The sequence below is a fragment of the Rhinopithecus roxellana genome, chromosome 9 (genome assembly GCF_007565055.1).
Source record: "Rhinopithecus roxellana isolate Shanxi Qingling chromosome 9, ASM756505v1, whole genome shotgun sequence".
Lineage (NCBI taxonomy): Eukaryota > Metazoa > Chordata > Mammalia > Primates > Cercopithecidae > Rhinopithecus > Rhinopithecus roxellana.
Genome location: NC_044557.1, coordinates 11,814,066 through 11,832,608, shown reverse-complemented (window position 1 = coordinate 11,832,608; position 18,543 = coordinate 11,814,066). Strand labels below are relative to the sequence as shown.

The window sequence follows — 18,543 nt, the reverse complement described above, 5'->3', positions numbered from 1 at the left end:
AGTTTCTAATAAATTTTGACTGAGGAATATTACTGATTGGGACAAAGACCAGAATGAATACTAGTTTTTTCATGTTGCTGCTTTGGCCCCGATGATCTCCCTAAGCAACATGAGATATGGTTTCAAAGGTATTTTATCTGGGCTGCTTGGTCCTGGTTACAGTGTTGGTTCATGGTACACAGAGTTATGCTATGACAAACTATCCTACTTGGACTTCTACTTTATTTCTTAAATTCTGATAAAAACAAAACTGAAAACAGGCTCTAATATAAATGTAATTAAAACCCCAATGCACTAATAAGACAGGTAATCTTTTTAAAATTAATTTGTATCCTTTCACTTTTACGTTGAATAAATATGATCATAGAGGAAAAGCACACTATTATTTAAGGATGAAATAATTTACATTAAAAGGTTTGGCATGCAGTGAAAAATAACACTGATCTGAATCACAATCATTTTTACTCTGTAAAATATATCCTGTCCTTTAGTAATTAATAGACTTATTACACAATTAAGTTTCCATTCAGAGTCACTAAAACACAGACACATTATAAACATCTATTTCCTAAAGAAGAAAATTTACCCAAATCTATGCCCTGTCCTTCATTTCTTATCTTTTTGGTGGAAGGAGACAGAAGGTGGGATGAGAAGGGTCAAGGGTATCCCTGTACTATTGTTTCCATGCCCCCACGCTAAGGCAGTCCATGCCCCATTATTTCTTTTACTGTAACTGTCACCTCACTGATCACATTTTTCAGGTCTCTCTTCTATCCCTTTGCTCTCTACTGCGCAGGATAAGTTCAAGCTCCTAGGAGTGCTCCATGGGGAATCTTTATGAGTCTACCGTCAAGTCGTTCTACTAGACTCCTTTCCTGTCTATGCCCCAGCCTGAACATACTACTCTGCAGGTAGACTGAATTACTTGCTTCTAATTCCTCACAGGAACCAACACACGGTGTTCTGAAATCTTGCATCTGTGTATGTGCTGTTCCCTTAACTTAAAATATCCTTCCCCTCTCCTTCTACCCTTAATGCCTGATATCCCTTCAAGATATAGCTCAAACATCAGCTTTGCAATGAAATCTTACTCCATTCTTTAATAGTATCTCATCCTTTCTACTTGCACAGCACACACAAAATGTGAATTTACCTATGTTAGAGAATCGTAATTTCTCTTTTATACTCAAAACTATGCCATAATCTTGGATTTAAAAATATGGTCAAAATATAATTTTTGGCTTTTAAGTAATTAGATACTATAGATCACATGGTTTAATCATCTTATCACAGTAAGCATTCTTTAAAAATAAGTTGGACTATTTCAGTAAGGTCTATCTAAAAACTTTATAGAAATTCATTTTAAATGCTTTAATTTTATCATAATTTATTTCAACCTCATAATTTTCAGAATGAGACTAAGGAATTTAAATAATTTAAAATGTTTGGATTATTAAACCTCTTTATCAGATACATTACATCAACTAAAAAATATGCTTATAGTTTTAAAAGTTTCCTACTAGTTAAAAATATGTGGTAGCTTACACATATCGCCAAGGAAAATACCATTACAGGTAATGACAACTTACAATTAAAACCACTTTTCATATTAGTGGTATTTTATACACATTCATCACAGCAAAATAAGTTAGAAATAATTTAGTGTTTGATTCTAAAATTAAATATGTGCTTTGGGCAAGTTACCTGATACCACTAATTGCACACTTCCTTCAGTCAAATACTATTTACTGAGCACTAGCTTTGTGCAATGACTGAGAATACAATGGGAGACACTCATGTTTATATCTAATGGAAGAGAAAAACATCAAACAATCCTATTAATTGAAATATAAATTACAACTGTGATAAATGCTCTAAAGGGAAACTGACAGGCATGGGGATGAGAGAAGGGCTCCCTGAGAAATGGCAAGCTGGGATCTGAAAGATGAGACAGGACAATCTAGAGCTGCACTATCAAGATGAAAGCCACCAACCACTGTGGGGAGTAAACCCTTAAAATGTGGCTAGTTCAAGATCAGATAATCTGTAATGCACATGGGTTTTCAGAGACTTTTTTAAACAATGTAAAATATCGAATTCTTTTTATATTTGCATATTAATATACATACTTTTTAATAATCACCTAAAATGAAAATACTAAATAACTACCCTTTTACTTAATAAAGAGTTGCTTCTAATACTTTAACACAATCTTCCCTTTGAAACATTTTTAAAATGTATTTTCCTGCTATCTCTTTGAATATTTCTTCTGAATTTAATTGTATCTCCATCACCTATTCGTCCTCAAAATACATTTATTAAATAAATGAACTAAATTAAAAAAAGAAACATAAATGTCTAACTTTTCTACCTACCAAGGTCGAATATGAACCCAAATTTGACAAATTAAATATGCTAATCACAAAAATCTCAGGAGTAGAAGAGAAGCTTTTCTAGAAATAAAGTTACAGGAAAAGCATATGCTTATGGTACTTCTTTTAATTGTTTTAATTTTTAAAATACAGACACAGAGTCTCGCTATGTTGCCCAGGCTGGTCTCGTACTCCTGGCCTCAAGTGATCCTCCCACTCCAGCCTCCCAAAATGCTGGGATTACAGGCGTAAGCCACTGCGACCGGCCACCTATGGTACTTCTCTGTAGTAACATAATGGTTTATATTTTGTTAAATTGGTTATTATAATAACTGTAGCTTCATGTTACAGAATACAGTTTTTTTCCCAACATGCCAAAAAAGGAAAAACAAAATAAACTCTTGCCTTTAATGAATAATCAACTCTCCTATAACTAAAAGGCAGGTTTTTCTTGGACCAGGGGGGCCTTTCTGAAGATCTCAAATCAACCAACCTTATTATTCTAGTAAACAACATGAATGTTTTTCCCTCTAATGTAAAGCAGAACAAGTATATCTACTTCTATCTAAGGGAAATTATTAATACAAAGGATAACTGCAGAGAAAAATCAAAACTCTAATAAATTTCTAGTAATTGCAACTCTACTTCTAGCAAACACATATATGGGGTCTTTATACTTTCATTTAACATGTGTAAATTGATTTCCTTTAACAGAATACTCAAATTTGAAAGTTTCCTTGAATTTAAGACAATATTCAAAAAGGGATGTACCAAGTTTAAAAATAAAAATCGAAAGATATAAACAAAATTGGACAAAAAAGGATATTTTTAAATGTTGGCACTAAAAAATCTAGAACATATTAGAGAACTCATATGCTAAACACACTACAAAGAAAACTACAACACTACCAATTGAGGGGTTACAAGAAATATGTCTTCCCCAGACAGTGTCCTATCTAGGGATTATTATTATAAGTATGGCTTAACCTTTTCTAGCCATAATACATAAAACTTCACAATCAGTTAAAGAAAAACCTCTCAAAATGCATATTCTTACTTTTTTTCAATCTGTAAAGCGATTACGGATTAACTTTCCAATAAAGTACTTATAGATGAACTTAGGTTTTTCTGATTGGGCACACTTTCAGAATCTTAAGACATTTAGTATTCTGATACTAATATCATGACTTATTTATCTATCTATTTTATTTTGAGAGGAGGTCTTGCTTTGTTGCCCAGGCTGGAGTGCAGTGGTGCAATCTTAGCTCACTGCAACCTCCACCTCTCAGGTTCAAGCAATTCTTGTGCCTCAGCCTCCCGAGTAGATGGGACTAAAGACGTGGACCACCACAATCAGCTAATGTTTTGTATTTTAGTAAAGATCGGGCTTCATCATGTTGCCAAGGCTGGTTCTGAACTCCTGAACTCCAGCAATCTACCTGCCTGGGCCTTCCAAACTGCTGGAATTATAGGCATGACCCTCTGCACCGGGCCCATAACTTATTTTTATACAGCATTTCATGTAAACAAATTCATACCAATCAAGTTACAGAGTGGCCAAAATTTCAGTTAATATTTTTTCCAAAACTCTATGATTACAATTTTTCAGGTAGGCCAGGTGTGGTTCTTCACTCCTGTAATCCCAGTATTTTCAGAGGTCAAGGCAGGAGGATCACTTGAGCCCAGGAGTTCCAGATCAGACTGGGCAACATGGCAGGACCCTGTCTCCACAAATTTCTTTTAAAAAATCAGTTGGGCATGGTAACACACGCCTATAGTCCCAGCTACTCCGAAGGCCAAGGTGGGAGGATCGCTTGAGCCCACAAGCTGGAAACTACGGTGAGTTATGACCATGCCACTGCACTCCAGCCGGTGTGACAGAGCAAGACCCTGTCTCAAAGAAAAAAAGAATTCAGGTAAATGTTTACTGATATTTATACATATTTATATATGTGAATAACTAGACGATTGATTCAAGACACAGATGGTGGCTACCATGCTATCGAACAGAGTAAATTACAACTCCTATTGATTCTTCCAAAGTAGAGAATAAACATTTTTCCTCCTTAAGCTCTGACTATCTTCTAACTTCTGTATTTTACCTAAGTTTCCATAAACCTATAGAGGTAAAGGACTTATTTTAAACTACAAATACAATTTCTGTATAATCTCTAAGACTGAACAATAAACTCAACGGAAGTTCTCAAGTTTATTACAAAATAATACTATGTATAAAATTACACACATAAATTATGTTAAAAATGGTGAAAGAAAATCTGAAATCTACCTTTTTACATCAACAACACAATAAACGAAATCTGAGAAGAAAAAAATGGCAAAAATTCTACTAAAATGATACTTAATATGTGTTTATAATTACTTGCAAAAGAGTGGTTGGTATGTTCCTTCCCTAATTGTTATACTTGATTTAGGAGTTCATTAAAATTTTATGTTTGTAAGTAAAATAAAAAGTAGCAATCATTTTTATTATTTGAAAAAAATGTTCAAAACAAAATTTCCAAGATAGAGATAACCCATACTCCTAAATTACACTACCAAAAATGTTATATGTATACAGAAAAAAAAAAAAAATCAACAGTCCTGAAATGTGTATAATAACCACAAAATCATTCATTCTAAGCTTATAATCATTTATTGATTTAAACCTGAAAATCCAATGAATATTCTCAGACTCTCTTTGCAGATAAGGAAAAGTAATTGACATACTCTTAATAAAATGTACCCTGAAAATCATTTATGAAGAAATATAGAGCACATAAATATCTTGGTTTAGAACACGAACACTTGCCCAAAATGACACCGGGATTCTAATCACTTACCTTAGCAGTGGTTTTCTTTATAGGTGCAGGTTGGAATATCTTCACCTTGAGATGGACAGATGATTTCGTTCACAGCAGGGACCTTGCCAACTTGCCCATATAATTCTTTTGATAAGCTGCTAGGAGATCAGGGTGACCTAGCCTTGCCCTGTAGCTTCCCTCTTAGACGGATAGTCTAGGTCTAGGAGCTGACTGAGAGTAGAAAAAACAACATTCCCCTTCAATACACTGTTGAAGTGGGGCCGACAATTTGCACACCTAGTTTATCATGTGCCACAGGATGCTGTTATTGAAATTTTAGACAATTATTCCAGTGGAATAAAGAAATTTCAAGGACGTGGAAAAGAATCCTACCTTGTTCTCACACCTCATCCAAAACAACCTGCCAAATGAATCACAAAAACTTCTTTTTCTTGAAATACTTTGTCAAAATACACATTTCGAGTTTTAAGAGCCATGACTGCTTTATTAACACAAAATAAAACTTCAGACTTTTCCATTGTGAAGAAAACCAAGGGAAATGTTAAACTCTTGATCTCCAAATACACTTATACCATTCAAGGACTCTAACAATCAATAATGAAGCTATTTAATTACAATTTTTTGAAAAACTAAACTTTACATTTTCAAGTGTTTTCCCTTTCAAATGAATCAAACTCATCTCAGAATAATTCAGAATAATTCCAAGCAATGTGTTGCAAGTAAATACAGTTATTGTTCATTAAAGAAAGCATCAGAGAAATTCATAGTAACAAAAACAATCTCCAAACATTTTACAGGAAATGTGACACATAAGTCATACAACGGAGAGCCTTTTATTGCTGAAATTGTATTTCAACAATTTCTTCTCCTAAAAATGTGCTTGATGCCATGAAATTTTTCCCCATGCCATTTCTAACAGAGGTTAAAATATATAACCGATAGACCTGATGACTATTTTCAAGGATTTCCCTCTCAACATCTCAATGTCTGTCATAATTGTAAAATGTATTCACATATCTGTCATAACTTTAAAGTATATTTATAATCTCTAACAATTATTATAAAACTACTTCTAAACATTAGAATACCAAAATGTTCACATATTTGAGAAATATTTTGAATATTGAATATATAATGAATTATATATAGGAAAACTCCTTTAAATAAATGTAATTCTCATGAAGATGAAGTAAATAAAAGATGACAGAATATAGAAGCATCTAATTTTCAAATGCAAATCATATGTGAAAAATGAACACATAATTTAAAATAAAATTAGGATAGCAGATATGACCATATCAACTAAATCTTCTAAAATACAAAAGTCTACTCTAACTCTACATATAAAACTTATACCTCAGCTAAATTTGAGTAATGAATTGCCTCCCCCACCCATCTCTGACCCCAATAAAAATTCATGCCATAGGCAAGTTTCATTAATGAACAAGGTATGCTCTTTAATATAAATGCTATAGTGAATTAAATACACTATACATTAACAGCATTCCTTAATTCTAATGTGAAAAAAGTAAATGATGAAAATAAAAGTACTCCTTCAACTTTCCTATCTAGGAAACTTTCCTATCCAAGTTGCTAGGCTGTAATTCATTGATAGCAGTACCTTGCTGGAAAGAAATATTAGAATAAATCAACATTTACATCATAAGAGCCAAACAGAACTAAGTAAAAAGACTCCCAGACTCAGGTTATAGCCTCTTTTTCTAACCCTCATCTGGGAAATGTGAACACCAATTAATATTGTCTCTAGAACTGTGGATAAAACATTTAGAATGGTTAACACTAATGAATAGACAACACATATTAGGTGCTATCATTTTTAATCATCTCATTATTGTTTTCATTACTCATATCATGACTCATTTACATGGTAAACTATACAGAGACAATGGTCTTCCATTCATATGGAATGAAAATCTCCAATAATTCAAACTACATTATACTCATCTGGCTACTGACACTGTCATACTTTCAAAGTCACAGCTATAAGTCACCTAAAAGGGGAGGAATATAGGATCTATTGGCCTAATTAATGCTTTACAAGAAAATGGCCCTCTCTAAAGCATGCATTCTAGGGAGCTAAATCAAATACATACATGTATATGTATTACATATGTGTGGCTATAAATAAATGCTATACTAATAATCAATTCATTTTCAAAGTATTTACATGGTAAAAAGTTTATAATTCAGGTTCCTTTAACGTACTCTTCTAAGTAAAGCTGGAGATTTTTTTTTAACCGTACATGAGCAAATACTGACTCATAATTTTACTTTCCCAATATCCTCCTTCCCTCTCAAAAGCCAGATACCTAAAGGCCTTTACTTGTCTAGCTAAACACAAGATGTTTAGGAGAGCGTGTATAAAAGTACAATAGAAGTCAGCAAACTACGGACAGCAGGCCAAGTCCAGACAACTGCTCATAAACAAAGTGTTTTTGTAAATAAAGTGTTACTGGAATACCCTCAAGTCCGTTCATTTTCATGGCATTTGTTTACAGTTTTATACTGCAAAGGCAGAGTCAGGTGGTGGCAACCGAGACCATTTAGATTAGCAAGCCTAAAAGATTTACTAATCGGGATTTGTGGGAAAAGCTTGCCAATGTTTCACAGGACCCTTGAAATCACATCATTTTTATAAGACAATTTCAGTGAATTTAAAAATACCCTATGTATCAAAGGAATACATCAGACATAAAATTTCCCCCTTCCCTCCCACCTCCATACAGTAAATCCAGAGTAGCCTCTCCACATTATTTCATTTGCTGATACAAGACTAAGACATAGAAAGTTTAAGAGTACTTACTTATTTCTAAAGAAAGAATACTACTTTCAAGACACAGGAATCAAGCTTTATACAACATAAAAACATATTTGTATTTTATTTTGAGAAAGGGTCTCACTCTGTTGCCCAGGCTGGAGTGCAATGGTGCAGTCTTGGCTTACTGCAACCTCTGCATCCCGTGTTCAAGCAATCCTCCCACCTCAGCCTCTCAAGTAGCTGGGAATACAGGTATGTGCAACCATACCCAGCTAATTTTTGTAATTTTTTTTTTTTTTTTTTTTTTTTTTTTTTTGTAGAGACAAGGTTTCGCCATCTTTGCCCAGGCTGGTCTCAAACTCCCAGGCTCAAGCAATCCACCTGCCTTGGCCTCCCAAAGTGCTAAGATTACAGGTGTGAGCCACCACACCCACCCTGTATTTGTATTCTTAAAAAGGTCACCTAACATTATATATTCTAATGCTGATTAGTGTATGGATTTTTCCCCCTCTACTGTATTTGGGAGTTTACTATGATCTTAAATATATGTATAAAAGAAAACTTTAAAAATGCAATTCAAACCATAAGTGACATGATAATACTTTTGAAAAGGGGACTGATTAAAAAAAGATCCAAACTGACAGGATAAAAAAAACTGGAAGAATATCAGGTTTCAGCTTTTTATTCTCTCTCCATTACACATAATCAAGGATAATCTGGTACTAAGGAATATATAAACAGCAATTAATTTTCCTCAGTTATCTTATATTTTGTTAACTAAAATCTGTATTTTGATGTACCATAATTAAATAAAACTGCTTACAAATGAGATTTTAAAACCACTTGGCACAGCAAGTTTGTAAAATATTTTAAACTTGAAAATAAGTTTAAATATTATCCACAAACATCAAGACAAATTGAAAATAATCAAAACACATGTAAGAAAAATATCATTTTTATAATTTGTCACTGAAACCAAACTGTATAGAAGGGACAACAACAACAAAAACACTGAATCCAGCCACTCACTACATTACGCAAAATGAAACACCTTCCTAGTACCTACTACTCCTTGTATATAAGCTACTTCATAATCTGAAACACATAACAGGAATGTTTTTGGTACACTGAAGATTAGGATAATAAAATTGTCAGAACTGTATTCTTCAAGACTAGTTCATCAACATAAGAATCTGTTTCAAAAATAAGCCGTAACAAACACTTTAGAAACAACTACATATAACTAAAACAAGGCCATAAAAAATTACAGAGAAACATTTATACCAGTCATCACTGTATTTTATGATTCATCATTTTATGAATAACAAACCTGTGTAAGAGAGTAATGACAAAACTCAAGAAATATAAGCCAGGGAAATTTGAGTATTTTACAATTACAAAAAAAAAAAAAAAACCCCACCAATTTTAAGAATTTTTAAAAATTGGGATACTTAAATAAGTAGTCTTCAAACTTATCTGTGTTGTGGATTATTATTTAAATTACATCAACAAAGAAATGCTTCAAATCACAACATATTTTACTGTTTCCCAGGACTATACCCTCTTGCCAGCAATAAGCTTGAGCTCCACAGATACTTGTACAGAGCTGCTTCACTGATTCAAGAGTCTTCCTTGAGTCTGTTCTGCTCAATTAATGACCCAAAATGGAATTATGTGTCTTCATGTATTAATAGGTGAAATCTATTCATAACTAATATACAACAGAGCTTAAAATAGACCTCAAACATTTGCTTTTACTAATACTTTTATATTTTCTAAGTTCAAATGTACTCAAAGAGCCCTTTTGTGTACATTGTTTCGAGATCAAAACAAATACTTAACAGCAATTAAATAAAACGAACAAAATTCTATAGTTCTAATGACTGTATAAAAATACATTCATGACTACATCTTAAGCACTTACCATGCTACTATAATCCTTAAGACAGAGGGAAACGATAAAGACAAAAAAGGATGCTAAAACTGAATCCAAATGTCTTGTCAAATAATTTGGACTAAAAACTTTTATTTCTGCCAAACGTGCTTTTGGAAATAGGATATGAACCAACACAGTAAGCCTTGAAAAACGAATCAAAATGTGCATTACGTGTTGTTTATAAAGACAAGCATAAATAAGATATAGGATGGTGTTCAGTAAATTAATGCAGAAAATTCAAGTGGCTTGCTTAAATCCTTGAATTACAGTAAAAATAAAACCTGAGCATTTCCCAACTGCCCCATGCCTGCCTGCCTGCCTGCAATCTTTAACACAGTTACAATCACACCTAGGTAGACACAAGATCTTGCCTTCATTGTAAGTACTGAGGATTTTGCTCCATTACAGCAGGTTCTGTTCTTCAGCCAATCAAATGCCACTTGCCAGAGGGTAAATACAAACTGGGATTGCAAAGGGGAATGAAACAAAAGTACAAGAGGAAGGGGAGGAAAGGCAAAGGGAGGAGGGGGAAAATAAACATTCCTCTGACGATATTCACAAGGTTTTTTGGCTTCTTCTCTCCGGTGCTGTCCTTCAATCTAGATCTTTCCAGAGAAAAATCCTCAGTTCTGATCTAGTCCCCTCCTTTAAGTTTTGGTCATAGCCAAGGGCTGAAGATAAATGAGGGCCCACTCCCAACAAGCCAAGTTGAAATTCTCAATGTTTTTGCCTAAAACTTCGTTCTTTTAAAGTGACTGTTCTAAGCTTGTGCTTTCTATCCTTTTTAACACTTTTTCTCTTTGAAAATAAGATACACAGAGAAATGAAAGATGTAAAAGCTCTCCAAATTTTACACAATTTCAAAGAGCTCATGGATTTCAGCATTAAGTGCCCTTGCTCCATAGCAATGCAGAATTTTAGGATTACACATCAAATGGACTTTTCCTACCAGCCCAAGGACCAAAGCCTGTGCAATGTTTCTTCTAAGGGGAGTTATATTGTGAGTTTAAAACAATGGTTTTATAAACCAATTTCTCATAAACAATCCTATCACAAGACATATCAATGTATTTCTATGATCATTTCTTCTGGATGTATTACAAAGTAGCTGAATATGTTAAAGTCCTTTGTATACTGACAGGTACCACCTCTTATGTTACAACTGAAGAGGACAAAACTACTAAATTACTATCCAAAAGGTAAAAAACCAGTTCCAGACAAATACTGCAATCACAGCATTACACTGTATCTCCAGAAAAGATACTTGAATAATGTTTAATGAATTCAACATTACTAATAAAGTGCTAGTAGCAAAAAATTACTATATTTATAATTTACTATAGAATTGCATATAGGTAAAGTTATAGCACAGAATAATATTAACTTTTTCTCATTTTATGGTGCACTGATTTTTGCTGCATTCAATTGAGTCAGTCAGGATCAATAATAGTGTTCAAGAATAGTCATGTTGCATATTATCTATTTATTAAGTGATTTCAAACCAAAACTATAGATATGAATACTTACTTATCAAAGCTATCACTATTTTTGATGAAGCTCTCCAGTTTTTCCTTGGCATATTCCACCACATCTGAATGAAGCTCAATCCCATGATTTATTCCAAAAGGACCTGCAATCGTAGCAGCATTTTTATAAAAGATATTAATAATGTGCCCTTACAGAGCTCTTTTAAGTTCTGCTCATTTATACATCACAGGAGTACTTAAAGATGGCTTGAAATATGCAAATACCTCCTAGCCACAGATTTAAAAGTTGAATGGAAATCCATGTACATTGCTTTAATGTAAAAAAGGAAAAAAAACAGTTCGCCTGAGTTTTCTATCAAAAAATACTACCAGGCATAAGGTTGAAACCTACAGAGCCGTCCCAAGAGAGGAGCTTATCTGGCAGGACAAAACTTCCAAAAGAACAATATTTCTAAATGAAGTTTAAGTTACTTGCTATTATCATTTGCTAAAAAGTTCGTAATTCAACATACTTAAAAACATGCGCTGACACAGATACTGCATGAATGTCTCAGGGCATCCCTATCCCCAGACAGCAGAGGCTAAATTCCCACCCCATTCCATGCTTTTTGGAGCTCCCAGGGCCTAGCAGAATGTGGCCATCAGGCAGCATGCTGGACTTGACCCTCATTATCCAGCATATTTTACACTTCTCACTTAGGATTTCTCTTTATATATGCCCATGGATGGACCGACCTCCCAGAAAAAGAGGAATGAATAGAGGAGAGCGTTCTCAGCTGGCTCTTTTCCCCCACCCTAGTACCAGCTCACACTGAAAATACGAGGACTCAGTATCTCCTAAGGCTACCGTACATACATGCTAACCTGCCCCATGACCCACATAAGAATATAACACACAAATTACAGTTAATCCCTTTTCAGCTTCTGAAATTGAGCCAACCAGGTTTTCCACTCAACATTTTTTCCTTTAACATTGGACCTGGAAGGTGTATTATTTTCAGTATCTTTAGGAAATACTTAACTGGATGTGCCCTCTACTAAATGTCTAAAACGACAGTGCATATTTGGATTGTTTCTACTATTAGGTACTTTTAACCAAAAAATCACAATCACAAATTGTCACGTTTGAATGTTCAAACAGTACATGTAAAATATGCTTTGCCTTCTAAGAAATATCCAGACTATAAAAATTTAACCAAAATGTTTAGATACAATCTTCAAACCAAAATCAGATAAGGATAATGCCTTTCCCTAGTATACTTTTATAGTTTTTTAAAAACACTAATTTTACTTGAAAAATCTGTTCAGATAGGAAAATTAAATAAACGGGTGCTTGATTCATCAAACCACAACAGAATTAACTTCCTTTGCAATGTTTTTACATTTTATGAATTGCCCTGATTAAAACAATGTTAAACTTTTTGCTTGTTTCCTTCCTTATGAACTCTTAGCCTTCATCTGAAAACTGGAACATCTGTCCAAAATCATTTATGACTCCTTGTAATTACTATTACTACAGATAAACTGAGTAAAACTAAAATCTTTTATATTCAAAATAATAAAGCAGACAAAAAATTAAACTTAGAAAAGCACACAATGAAGTCACTTTTCAATATATTAAATGTGAACATTATGAGAATTTGAATTTCCATAGGTGTCAACATATAAAATGTTTTAAAAAGCCAAATAGTTTTCCTCATTTAAAATAATTCAAATACAGGCAGGATGTGGTGGCTCATGCCTGTAATCCCTGCACTTTGGGAGGCCAACGTGGGCAGATGGTTTGAGCCCAGGAGTTTGAGACCATCCTGGCCAACGTGGCAAAACCTTATCTCTACTAAAAATAGAAAAATTTGCCAGGTGTGATGGTGCACACCTTTAATCCCAGTTTCTTGGGAGGCTGAGGCATGAGAATTGCTTCAACTCAGGAGACAGAGGTTGCACTGAGCCAAGATCTCGCCACTGCACTCCAGCATGGGTGACAGAGCAAGCCTCTGTCTCAGAAAAAAAAAAAAAAAAATCAAATAAAGCTACACTTACTTATGTACACAGTAAGAAAAACACTATCCTATGACATAAACCTAATTTCCCTTTCTTCCTTTTAGGGTGATCCATTGACTATAAAACACAAGACGTTTACATTTTCATTATCCATTAAGAACCTAGGGTCAGGCACTGTGACTCACACCTGTAATCCCAGCACTTTGGGAGGCCGAGGTGGGAGAATTGCTTGAGCCTAGGACTTCGAGACTAGCCTGGGCAACACGGCAAGGCTTCGTCTCTACAATAAACTAAACAAAAAAGTAGCCGGGCATGCTACTTGAGAGGCTGAGGCAGGAGGATTGCTTGAGTCCAGGAGGTAAAAGCTACAGTGAGTTAGTTGTGTTCCTGCCACTGCACACTGGGCTGGGCAACAATGAGAAACCGTGGTTTTGTTTGTTTTAAAAAAGAAGAAAGAAAAAAGAGAGAAAAAAAAAATCTAGTTACATGTTTTATAAAAAAAGAAAAACCAGGGTTGCATAGATAGTTCAATTAAAAAGGTTAATATTGCTGGCACTCTATGTTTCCTATAAGACTCTATGTTCCTGTCACTGCAATCCGGGCTGGGCAACAGAGTGAGACCGTGTCTTTAGAAAGAAAAAAAAGAAATAGAGAGGCAGAGAGACAGAGAGAGAGAAAAAAAAAAATCTAGTTACATTTTTACGAAAAAAGAAAATCCAGGGCTGCATAGATGAGATCAATTAAAAAGGTCAATACTACTAGCACTCTATGCTTCCTATAAGACAGAATATGTAAATATAATAACAAAGGTGTTAAGAATCTATAATCAAAGCTTCTAATCCATAGTTCAAACTGCATTATTAACAGAAAGAGTCTGAATTTCAAAGTTCTAGGCTCTCAGTTAAAGATGCCACAGGTCTCTTTTTCGTTTTATTTTTCCTGCTTTCTGCTTATTATCTAAAAGCAAAGTGTCAACTTCTGCAAATAAGCTTAAAGAAAATTTCTTTTTTTTCACATAACTTGTTTTTCATACTACCTTGACACAAGATATTTAATAATGAAAGATAAAGACAATTCATTAATATGTAAAGGATTTGACAAACAACAAAAATACACATGTAAAATATGCTATGCATTAATACTGAATGTAAACACCAATTATGATTTTTTATAGATGAAACCGTTTAATTTTCAATGACACGGAGGCACATCTCTAATGATAACTACTTAACAATGTGAATGGTAACTAACATGTTCAAAGTAAATTAAAAAGAAAAATGCATTAATAAAAGGCAGAATTTAAATAGCAACGTCACCAATCTCTCATTTATTTAGAATGTGATATACACCTTGAATGCATTAAGTGTATAAAAAGGTAATGCAATGCTGATGATTACAACTCACATTTGGTATCTATATTAAATAGGACAACAGGAGAATAAAACAGAAAATTGAAAAAGCATACATAGCTGCTTCTGAGAAAGGGGGCTAGGAGATCTAGGGTGGTAAGGAAACATTTTTATCATTCTATGCTTTTGTATAAAGTTTGTTTTAACCATTTGCATGTGTAACTTTTTTCAATCAAAAAACAGTGGGCTACTGAAAGAGTTTAAAAAAGAGCATAAATGTTCAAATAAACAAACAAGTAATATACAGCTAATAGAAAGGTACAAGTTGTCAATGGAAAAAAGTGAAATGGTATCCAAAAGATGATGATGCTAACAGGCCAAGTGAAGCATAAATTTCACTTCGAATTCCAATGTTATTTTGTATTCGCCAATGTGAAGATTTTTCTATGAAACAAGGGCTTAATTTTTGTAACATATATTTTTGAAAAAAAGAAAATGTTGACCTTTAATAGCTAAATATTAAAGAGAACATAGAAACATACAATGAAGCCAAAGTTTATTAAAACAAACACAGTAATTAGAAATACCTAGGAATCTTTACATAAGAAATAATTTTTAAGGTTGACAAATCCCCATTGAGAACAATAACAAATATAATAAAATCTAGGCTGCTTTCAAGTTTTCGAATCACATTCATTGGCTCTAATTTTATAATAATTGGATCTAATCTAGTTCATTTATCATTTACCAATTAGTCAAGAACCCAAGCTTGTACATAAAAGTCAATAATTATTAGATTTAGGCATCAAGTGTCTATGCAATACCAATTTTTTAAATTTATATCTATGTTCACCCCATGTAATGTCCAACAGTTTGACAGTGTGGTGCCGATGAGTAGAAGACTGAGGCAGACCAAGGAAACCAGAGAGTTCCACACTGCATCTGAATGAAGTTCACTGTGCCTTTAGTATTTTGTGTAACACTAGTTTACAGAACATAGCCACAGGCAAAAAGTACTTCATAATACATAAAGTTCTAAAGCTGAAATAATTCAAGATCCCTCATTTCAGCTGAAGACGCTGAGATCAAAATACTGGTATGGTGAGAAAGATAGATTAAAGGTCAGATGTCTTGGTTTCCAATCCCAGTTCCTCCTGTTATATAATCTTAAGACCAGTCACTATAAGACCGGTTCCCACTGTATAAAAGGAGTCCCTGGGAAAAAGCATTAAATTATGTAAAAGTACTGGGCACACTATAACGTAATAGACAGATAACCTGTTGTTTAAAATTATGATGTGCTTTCTCCCCATATACAGAAAGAGTTAGTTGTAGAAGCATAATTATAACCTATATAAAGGGTTCTCAACCCTGACTGCATATTAGAATAACCTGGGAATTTTTAATTTTTAAAAGTAGATTAAACTTAATTTGATTTAAACTGTAAATGCCTGGGTCCTACCACAAACAGATAAAAAGGGATCTCTCAGGGTGTGACCCAGGGTCTGCAGATAATCCTAACATGCAACTGGGGCTGAGCAGTACTAGCCACCTTATTATAAAGCTCCATTTGAATTATTTTTTAAAATCTGTTTTGGACTATACAAATCTCTGTTCACATTATAGTAAAGTAACATCAAGAATTAATAGCTACCAGCAAAAGTATTTTGGCTAAAACTAAATATTCACCACAAGGGGGAGTAGGTGGATCAGTCATTAGGTTTCCATGAAACTAATATAATGTCAATGAGAATTAAAATATAAATATAAAAGGATCTTTCAATAAATTACAATGACATTTCATTACTAATTTTAGTTATATAAAATAAGGTATCTTTATGAAGATTTACAAGCAACTTTGTAAGTATTCAAGGAGAGTAACGGGTAAAAAGTTGACAGGAATAGGTTTCACTCTTTCCACGAATATCCTGTGGTATAATGCACAAAAATAAAATAGACCAAAGGTGAATAAAGGAAAAAGGAGGAGAGCAATTGGCGAAAGGCTAAGTAATCATTAACTAGACATTTAAGAGAAGCTGTTCTAATATATTCCAAACACTTATTAAGATGTATTTATTTCTCCCATCCAACTATATCACATTGGGAAAAACATCAAACACTGTCAAATTTGTCCTGAGTCTTGCCATGTTAGCTTAACCATTCTGAAGCTAGTAAGATTAGACCTTGTTCTTTGCTCTCCAGCTTTGGGAAAGGCATCATGTAACAAGTCTTGGAATTTACCAGAAACACGTTCCAGTCCCTCAGCCGCCTCTCAGTCTATGCCTATGCAAATGCTACTCTCTTTTATCACACATGACTCTTAGAAATATGTTGACAAAAGATCTCAAAGTGTTGGTTTCACAGTAACAGAGACTGGAACCAAGGCCCTAAGTAAACTATATCTCTAAAATGTCGAAATATCAAGAACAGATGTCACAATAAGTTAATTTACATATTCCTACACAATGTGCTAATATTCAAGACTAATAGGTCAAGAACAACCTATGACTATACCTCAATATGCGCAATGTAATATTAAAACAGAGATTAAATTTCTAACAAAGCAAATTCAATAAGCTGAGAAAAAAATGTGTTAAGGTATAATACAGAATAGTTTAAAAAGCTAATTTAAACACCTTCAGATTTTGACTCAAATTCTTTTTTTTTTTCTTTTTGAGATGGAGTTTTGCTCTTGTTGCCCAGGCTGGAGTGAAACACCATGACCTCACCTCCGCATCCTGGTTTCAAGTGATTCTCCTGCCTCAGCCTCCCAAGTAGCTTACAGGCATGAGCCACCACACTCAGCTAATTTTGTATTTTCAGTAGACGCAGGGTTTCTCCATGTTGGTCAGGCTGGTCTCGAACTCCTGACCTCAGGTGATCCACCCGCCTCGGCCTCCCAAAGTGCTGGGATTACAGGCATGAGCCACTGCGCCCAGTCTCAAATTTTTCTTAATGCAATCGTTTTCCCTGGAAGACATTTTCATCAGCTCTTTCATTCCACTGCATGTCTATTTGTGAAGTACATGAAGATACCTGGGACCAGCATGGTAATAGATTCACATAAGTACTCAATAAATATTTACTAGACTAAATGAAGAACAGCCAGTAAGATTAACACCACACTTTTATTGCTAGTTCAGAAGCATCACGCACAATTTCAAGGGTAGGAGATGTGTCTTGAACATTTCCATATCCTCAGCAGCTGGCACAGGGTCTAATATAACACTTGCTTAAAGAATGATAAAGTACATAAACGTAGCTACGGTCTCAAATTTAAAAGGTTCACAATGAAGACTGAAACAAATGATATTCACAAAGCATAAAAATATTTTTCATGTCTTGATTTTAAAATAGTGCCTGACCAAAAAAATATGTTAAATCTATATTATCTGATGGTAGGGAATGATATGCCACAGAAGTAAATGTTATTAAGTACATTCCATTCAAAATTAATTTCTTATTAATTTTAGCTGCTTGACAGAAATCTGTCAAAATTCAACAAATATTTTCCTTTTATTCCTAAATAAATTTGCTCTGACTCCAAGCCAACTATCCCTATAAAGCTTGCGAAAATCGCAGTGTCCTCAGAGCTCTATAAAGTTATCATCAAAGTGGGGAGGCAACTAGGTAAAATATACAAGAGGAAGAGAAGGAAAATACTTCGAAGTATTCCTTTTGATACTTTTGGATTTTCAGCCCTGTGATTATGTTACCTACTCCACAAAATAAAATTAAAGAGGAGAGACTGGTACTCAAGCTTCTGCATTATATAATTTAGAAGAAAAAAGTGCTCT

The 18,543-nt window shown here is 33.9% G+C and overlaps 1 protein-coding gene across 5 annotated transcripts in view; it reads right to left on the bottom strand.

The window, feature by feature from the left end:
• The window catches only part of PCMTD1 (protein-L-isoaspartate (D-aspartate) O-methyltransferase domain containing 1), a 76,321-nt gene that overhangs the window by 15,689 nt on the left and 42,089 nt on the right, over positions 1–18,543 (bottom strand). For 2 of the 5 annotated variants that reach the window (XM_010369143.2, XM_010369144.2), the window contains one exon: positions 11,437–11,539. The exons of 2 other annotated variants lie outside the window; for them this stretch is intronic. In XM_010369143.2, the coding sequence (XP_010367445.1) occupies positions 11,437–11,539 (103 nt within the window). Of the gene's footprint in view, positions 1–5,212; positions 5,405–11,436; positions 11,540–18,543 lie in introns of all 5 variants that reach the window. One more of the 5 variants, XM_030937392.1, reaches the window with a different exon arrangement.